Genomic DNA, 8,343 nt, shown 5'->3' with positions numbered 1-8,343 from the left:
AAATGCTGTCAGGGGAAGTTAGCCCTGGCTCAACATTCTGCTTGGCTCCCAGAGCCACTGGCCTTTAGTCAGTACAAAGACAGAGAAAAATCAGCGCATAGGAGAGAGAGAGAGAGAGAGAGAGAGAGAGAGAGAGAGAGAGAGAGAGAGAGAGAGAGAGAGAGAGAGAGAGAGAGAGAGAGAGAGAGAAGTAACGCAAGGAGCTTGAGGGTTTTCTCAGTGACGGAAACAACAGTTGTGAAAAGCGCTTCTTCTTCGGCAGTCATGGAATCCTCTGACATTCAAAGGAAGAAAGTAGCTGTCATCGGTGGTGGCTTGGTAAGAATCTACTTAGATGTATGAGTACTGTTGCTTCATTATATTATTATTTCCCTTAATAATTGTTATTGGATCATGGATTGTTAATTTTTTGTGAAAACTTTTAATTTCTTTTCTTTTCTTTTTTTTTTTTTGCGGGTCTGGGGATGGAACCCAGGGGCTTTTGACCTCCGAGCTACACCCCCTGCCCTATTTTTTATTCTTTATTTTGAAACCTGGTCTCACTGAGTTGCAGAGGGCCTCACTAAGTAGCTGAGGCTGTCTGCGAACTGCGATCCTCCGGTCTCAGCCTCTAGTATGCTGGGATTACAAGTGTGCACCACCACGCCCGGCTAAAATATTTAAATACACAATTTTAAACTGGGCATTTTGGCACACAATGTGTGTGATACACTCCTGTAATCCCAGTACTTAGGGGGCTGAGACAGGAGGATTGCAGGTTTGAGGCCAGCCTTGGCAACAGAGCAAGACCCTCGGCAACTTAGCAAGACTCTGCTTCAAAGTAAAAAAAAAAAAAAAAAAAAAAGAAAAGAAAAGAAAAGAAAAGAAATTAAGAAGGCTGGGGTTGTTTAGAGGTAGAATGTTCCTGGGTTCGATCTCCAGCACTTCCTCAAAGAAACTTTTTGTGTGTGGTACTAGGGATGGAACCCAGGGGCATTCCACCTCTGAGCTACACTCCCGACCCTAGTTTTTATTCTTTATATTGAAACAGTGTCTCACAAAGTTGCAGAGGGCCTAAGTAGCTGAGGCTGTTTGCAAACTGCACAGTCCTCCTTTCTCAGCCTCCCAAATGCTGGAATTACAAGCATGCACCACCACACCCAGCCCAAAGAAACATTTTAAATGTTTAAATACACTTATTCCAGTACCACTATATATTTCTGTTTTTTCTTTTATTCCTTTTTTCTTTTTTTTTTCTTTTTTCTTTTTGTGGGTCTGGAGACGGAACCCAGAGACATTCAATCTCCGAGATATACCCCCTGCCCTATTTTTTATTCTTTATTTTGAAACAGGGTCTCACTAAGTTGCATAGAGCCTCATTGAGTAGCTGAGGCTATCCAGGAACCACAATCCTCTGGTCTCAGCCTCCCAAATGCTGGGATTACAAGCATGCGCCACCATGCCTAGCTTGGTTTAGTACTTCTTAAAAAGCAAAAATAAAGCAAATTGAATAGGTGGCTAAGACAGGAGGCTCAGAGTTGGAGCACAGCCTATGGTAACTTAGGGAGACTCTGTTTCTAAATAAAACACGATAAAGGCTGGGAGTGTAACTCAGAGGTAGAATGCTTCTAGGTTCAATCCCCAGTACAACAAAAACTAAACTCAAACTGAAGTTGATTCTATCTCCAAATTGGCCATGGTTTAATAAGAATTAGTCTTATAATAGTCATTTGGTTCGGAAGCTGGGTGTGGTGGCTCATGCTTATAATCCTAGCATTTGGAGGCTGAGACAGGAGGGCGGCAGTTCGCAGACAGCCTCAGCTACTTAGTGAGGCCCTTTGCAACTCAGTGAGACCCTGTTTCATAGCAGAAGGACTCCAGATAATGGAGGGGAAACCTCAGCAAAGCTGAAATGGAAGGGTAGGAGATGAAGAAGGCTGAGGTTGATTAATGGAGGCGCTACATCTGAATATGTGTTAAAGTATGAATGTAGCATGGTTAACCTGGACACTCATTGTTGGGGGGGGGAAGTCGGGGGCCACCAAGCACAGTCTGAATGTATGCAATTTTCAATATGATCCACATAAAAGTAAAAATAAATAAAATAAAGCCTTAAAAATAAATTAAATTAATTAAAAATAGGGCTGGGGGTATAGCTTGAAGGTAGAATGCCCCTGGGTTTCATCCCCAGTACCACACACAGAAAAAAAATAGTCATTTGGTTCAGAAAATTGACATGCTTTGGTCAATAACACGGTTAACACTGTTTATGAGAATAAAGGGTGGAGAAGCACGGTGCCGGCGTGAAAGGCCAGCGGGCTTCAGGAGTTATGTGACCCTGGGGAATGCGGCTTTCTGGCCGCCTGGCTCGCTGCTGTCCAGTGCTGGCCCCCGCAAGGTGGTGTGAGGTGCTGGCCACTTACCTGAGCAGGTGAGAGAGGAGTCCCACACCTAGCAAGATGTGACAAGGCCTGCATTTTGGGCCCTCTGTCTAGGCTCCAGCGCCCGCTGCGTCCATCTTGTGAACTCTCCCCTCAGCCCACTCTTCTTTCAGAAGAACATCCCAATTGGTTAAAATGTAATCATTTTGTGTTCACCTTTGGTCGAAGCATTTGGAAGCCTTTGACTAATGTGCATTCAACTCCCTGGCTCATTTATTTACTCAAAAATTTTATTTAGGATTTAACTCTAGATAGAGGATGCCTCTGGAATCAATCCCCAGTACCACTAGCACTCCCACCTAAAAACACCCTGAATACAAAAACATTTTATCATTGTTCATGTCATTAATAAAATTGTCCTTATTAAATCCAGTTGATTTTTTTCTCCCAGGTGCTTAATTCTACCCAATTTCTCCTCCCCTCTCACCAACCTTCTTCCCTATTTGTGGTTAGGAACCCAGCTGTACTTTAACAGAGAGCCTGTGGTGGAGAGTGTTCCATAACACATAGTTTCGTTTCTTTCTGTATCTTTTTGTCTAAGTCTTAGTGCCACTGGAACAGCTAAAGCAGATACTGGCCGTTATTCTTAATTAAGCACTTTTTATAGAAAGAGAGAAGGAGAAATGGAATCTAAAAGCTACACTAGTAGCTATGTTACCAGCCCTTCCAGCTGAACTTCTATATTGTGAATATGTAAGTTCTCTATAGTTTTGTTTCTTTACCTGAACCTCAGTTACATACAACAGGACTCATCACAGCCTGTGACACACTGGCATGACTGGCCTGATGAAGACACTCACTGGCTGTTTTGTTTGCTTATTAATATGCTAAGTATTTGAGAACCCACCATTCAACACTAGAGTGAATACAGTCTAGTGAGTTCTATCAATCTCTGTGCTTTACCTCCACTATTTATTTTTATTTTTTTATTTATTTTATTTTATTTTATTTATTTATTTTTTTGGTGGTACTGGGGTTCCTGGAAGCCCTTCTACTTCTGGGCTACACTCCCAGACCTATTTTTACATTTTTATTTGGAAACAGGGTCTCCTAAGCCAGCGCGCGCGGCTGGCTTCAAACCTGCGCGATCCTCCTGTCTCTGCCTCCCAAGTGCGGGGATTACAAGCGTGCGCCACCACGCCAGGCTATTTTTATTTTTAAACAATCCTCCTGACTCAGCCTTTCAAATACTGGGATTACAGGTGTATGCCACCATACCTAGCTCTCCTCCACCCTCTGGAAGCATTGCCCTGAATATTGTTTTTTATTCTTTTGCCTTTTTATATTTTTATTATATATAGCCACATATATAATATACATGTTTGCTGTATATATTATTACAATTATGTGTGTATATCACTATCAACCAGCCAACAATTCCTCTTCTTCAGAGTCTGCCGCAGCATGACATCACCTGGGTCGCCCTCTTTTCAGTTACACTACTGCTAATGTTTTCATAATATTGCATTTCATTATGACTTTATCACAACTTATTCATCCATTCTTTCGTGGTGGCCATTTGGGGCGTTTGTGATGTATCTGCTTGTTTATTTAGTCATGAAAAGTGCTGTAATAAGCTTTCCAGCCTATCCCCTGATGTACAAACAGCAACGTTTTCTCTTAGGTCTATTGCCAGAAGAGAAATTGCTGGTTGGTTGGATGCATGAAGATTCAACTTGACAAGATGACTACAAGCAATGCCTAGGGTAGCTCTCGTCCTCTCTAGCGCTTAATATTTTCATGAACAGGATCATGTTTAGTCCTTTGTGTCCACACCACGTGAGGCTCCTTCTTTCTTTCTCCATCATGAAGAACCCTGAATTCATGCTTAATTGGCAAACACACAGGAATATTGGAGAGTCACGATCCACACCTGTCAGCCTTAGAAAGGACTGAGGCAGACCCCCACTCAGGGTAGCCCTCAGCTCCCCAGGTCAGTAAAGTCAAGTTTAGTCAATAACAAATGCACGGAAGTGATCATTGCCGCAACACTGGTTTGGGCAGGATTCTCTTCCAACACAGTCACCAAATCCACACTTGCTATGTTGACTCTGTCCCAACTACAGTCAGATTCCCAGGAAACGGGTGGGTACATTTCATGCTTTTTCATTTTTTTGGCACTAGAGTTTGAACCCAGAGGCATTCTACCTCTAAGCTACACCCCCAGCCCTTTTTCTTTTTCTTTTTTTTATTTATTTTTTATTTTTTTTATTTTTTTATTTTTATTTTTTTTATTGGTGCACTGTATTCATACATCATAGTGGGATACATACTTTTGTAGACATACATGCACACTTTTCCCAGTCAGCCCCCACCCAATCCCCACCCCATTCCCTCCCCATCCCTCCCTCCCATGCTTGGCTTAGTAGTTGACATCTAGTATTATGGCAATTTATCTAAAATTAAAAATGAAAATCTCACATAACAGTTTCATTTGTCTGATACCAAGCTTTTGATGACTTAAAGATAACATTTCAATATTTCTTTTTGCTTTCTTTCTTACCAGAGAATATTTTTTTTATTTTTTAGGTGAAACTATCATATATTTATATATTTATTTTTCAGAAAAAAATCTATCCTAATATGGAATATGGACTCTAGATACCCAAAACGATCTTGAAAAAGAACAAAGCTAGAAGATATATATTTTCTGATTTGAAACCATATAAAGCTACAATAATTGAAACAGTGTAGTACTATTCTAAAGGCAGATATATAAACCATTGGAGTTAAATAAAAGCCTAGAGCTAAATTCTTCCCTATATTGTCAAGTTATTTTTGACAAGGTTTCCACGAACATTTGATGGTAGAGATATTAATCTTTTAAATAAATATTGTTAAAAAATAATAATTACATGGAAAAGAATAAAATTGGACCCTTACCTAATCCCATATACAAATATTAACTCAAAATAGATAAAAGACTTAAATATAAATCTTAAGACTATAAACTTTTAGGAGAAAATCTGGGTCATTAAAGCTCACAACATTGAAATTGGCAGTGATTTCTTGGTTATGATTTCAATGGCATAGGCAACAGAGGAGTATACAAACTCCCTAAAAAATAAAAAAAAATATTGTATATCCAAAGACAATGTAAACAGAGTTAACAGTTACTAATAGAAGGGGATAATTTCCAAATGCTATATCTGAAGGTATATTAATATTCCAACTAGAAATCCTAAAAATTAACAACAATAAAGGCAAACAATACCATTTAGAGATAGGTAAAAGACTAACATAAATATTGAATCTCCACAGATAACCAATCTTAGTTGTCTGTTGGATGGAAAATCTTGTTTCTCTAGTTCTGGAGTGTGTTACCTATTTCTTCTTTGTAGTTAATCTATTTGAGTATTTTCTCTAGCGCTGGTTTTGAAGACATAAATTCCTTCAGTTTCTGTTTGTCATGGAAGCTTCTTATTTCTCCATCTAATTTGATAGAAAGTTTTGCTGGGTAGGAAATTTTTGGCTGGAAGTTGTTTTCTTTCAGAGTTTGGAATATGTTACTCCAAGCCCTTCTGGCTCTCATGACTTGGTTTGGGAAGTCTGGAGTGATTCTAATTGGTTTGCCTCTGAATGTCACTTGGCCCTTTGCTTTTGTTGCCTTTAAGATTCTCTGCTTGGCTTCCACATTGGTCATTTTGACAATTATGTGGCGTGGGGATCCTCTTCTCCGATCCTGTCTAAAGGGAGTTCTATAAGTTTCCTGGACCTGTGTATCAACCTCTTGCTCTATGTCTGGAAAATTTTCTGCTATTACTTCCTTGAAGAGATTGTTGATCCCTTTGGTTTCACTTTCTTTTCCCTCCTCTATTCCAATTATTCTTAGGTTAGCTCTCTTAAAATGGGCCCATATTTCTTCAATATCAGATTCCTGCTGTCGGATATTTTTTTCTAGATTAGAAACTATGCGTTTATTTTTGGATTGCTCATCTTCTAAGAGCGAGGTTCTGTTCTCCATGTGTTCTAATCGGTTGTTTGTGCTTTGAATTGAGGCCTTTACTTCATTAATTGCATCCTTTATCTCTTTTTGGCTCTCTCTGAGTTCTTTCCGAAGCACCTCTATTATTTCTACAGTTATTTTCCTGATTTGATCTTCTAGAAATCTCTGATTTTCTGTTTTATCGGGTTCTGATGTTGTGGGGTTGTGGGCATTCATTGCTCCAGTATTATTCCTCTTTCCCATGATTTCGGATGTTTGTGCCTTCTCTGGGTTCTTCCCTTGGGTCACTATGACTTCACTTAAGGTGTTCTTGATCTCGAGTCAGTAGTATCTCAGACCCCACTACTCCTTTACTGGGTTTTATCACAGAGTCTCCGACCCAGAAAGTCGATAGAGGCTGCTTTAGACTGTGGGGGGTGCCAGGTTGCACCTTCTCCTATGGTGTGATAACTCTGCCACCGCCCCTCCCCCACTGGATCATGTCCCAGGGAGTACAGTACTGGGATTTCTCCTCTGTGGCCCGCAATTTGACTCACTGTTCTTGAGTACGCAGATGTAGCTGTACTGGCCTCGCTGAATTCGGTGCTGCTGCCGCCGCCGGTGACAATATGGCGCCGCTGCTACGCCCTCGGCTGTGGGGCTGGTGTTTTTCTTCTTGGTTTTGATTTCCACTCTGAATCCCTGCAGCGTGTGCTGAGCTCAGCCACTGGGAGCTTTAGATGCTCTCTGCGTGGAGAAATCCCGCCTGGCTGTTCCGCAGTGGCTCACCTTGGCTTGCTGTAGCCGTCCCATGAATTTGCCGGGTCCGCCGGCAGTATGGCGCTGCTGCCGCGTCTGCCGCGTCCTCGGGCGTGAGGCCGGTGTCTCTCCTCTGTGGCTCTGTTCTCAATCCGCTTTCTCTCTGGAGCCTGGTGATTTTTTGTTTCACTGGTGATGGTGTTTTCTGGCTATGAAAGGCGCTGATTTTGTGGTAATGGAGATTTGTTGTTAGCGGGGCTCTTAAGCCCCGCTTTTCTCGGTCGCCATCTTCCCGGAAGTCCCTTTTTCTTTCTTTCTTTCTTGTTTTAAACATGGTCTCTCTAGGTTGATGAATGTGTCACTAAGTTGCTGAGGCAGCTCCAAACCAGCTTCAGCAACTTAGTGAGACCTTGATTCAAAATTAAAAAAAAAAAAAGGGCTGGAGGTTTAGCTTGAAGGTAGAGCACTTCTGGGTTTAATCCCCTGTACCATACACACACACGCACGCAAGCACACGAACACGCACACGCACGCACGCACACATACACAAAGATTCTGCACTCAGAACCTATTAATAAACTTTTAAAGAGGAAAGGAAAAAAAGGCAGACTAATGAAGTACTTTGAGAAAGACAAGATCCAAACGGTCATTTAATATATGGAAAAGTGCTCGACCTGTTTAATAATCAGGAGCCTGCAGACTAGAACCATATTCTTCTCCATCTCAACCAGCTCTTGCCCCATAATATTTGAAAGTTTGAGAACCGCAAGTACTGGCAAAGATGAGTTCTCAGAATCTACTGGTAGGAAAGTAAAGTAGTACTAGATTTGGAGACCAATTTAAAGCCTTGGCCAGAGATTGCATTGGAATGGTTTGAGAGGGGGAAATATCATCACATATATCAGGATATATGCACGAAAGTGTTCTCTGAAATACTGTGAATCACATTTCCAGACCAGAAACAATCAAATGTTCTTTGACAGAAGGATGTGGAATCTGTGATATTTCATGCAGTGAAAAATCATAAGAATAAGAATGGATGACTTAAAGTTTTCATGTAGTCATATGAATGAATCTTATGAAAATATGTTAAAGAGTAAGATGCAAAAAAGAAGAAATACCCAGAGTGTGATTCTAATTATATGATTCCAAAATGGACAGAATTAAACTGTATTGCTTAGGGACATATCCCTAAATGTCAGACTCTGGAGAAGCAATGATGGGTTATCACAAAATCAG

At 40.9% G+C, this 8,343-nt stretch overlaps 1 protein-coding gene across 1 annotated transcript in view; it reads left to right on the top strand.

Moving 5' to 3' along the window:
- Positions 1 to 261: 261 nt before the first annotated feature.
- KMO (kynurenine 3-monooxygenase) overlaps positions 262 to 8,343 on the top strand; it is a gene marked incomplete at its 3' end in the record, with an annotated part of 38,161 nt that continues 30,079 nt past the window's right edge. Inside the window, exon 1 of the mRNA XM_080698696.1 lies at positions 262 to 318. Coding sequence (XP_080554822.1) covers positions 265 to 318 — 54 coding nt within the window. The 5' untranslated portion in view covers positions 262 to 264. The remainder of the gene's footprint in view (positions 319 to 8,343) is intronic.

This window comes from Muscardinus avellanarius (assembly GCF_963383645.1).
Source record: "Muscardinus avellanarius genome assembly, chromosome: 7".
NCBI lineage: Eukaryota > Metazoa > Chordata > Mammalia > Rodentia > Gliridae > Muscardinus > Muscardinus avellanarius.
Note: the sequence above shows the minus strand (reverse complement) of the source record. Positions and strands in the feature narration are given on the sequence as shown.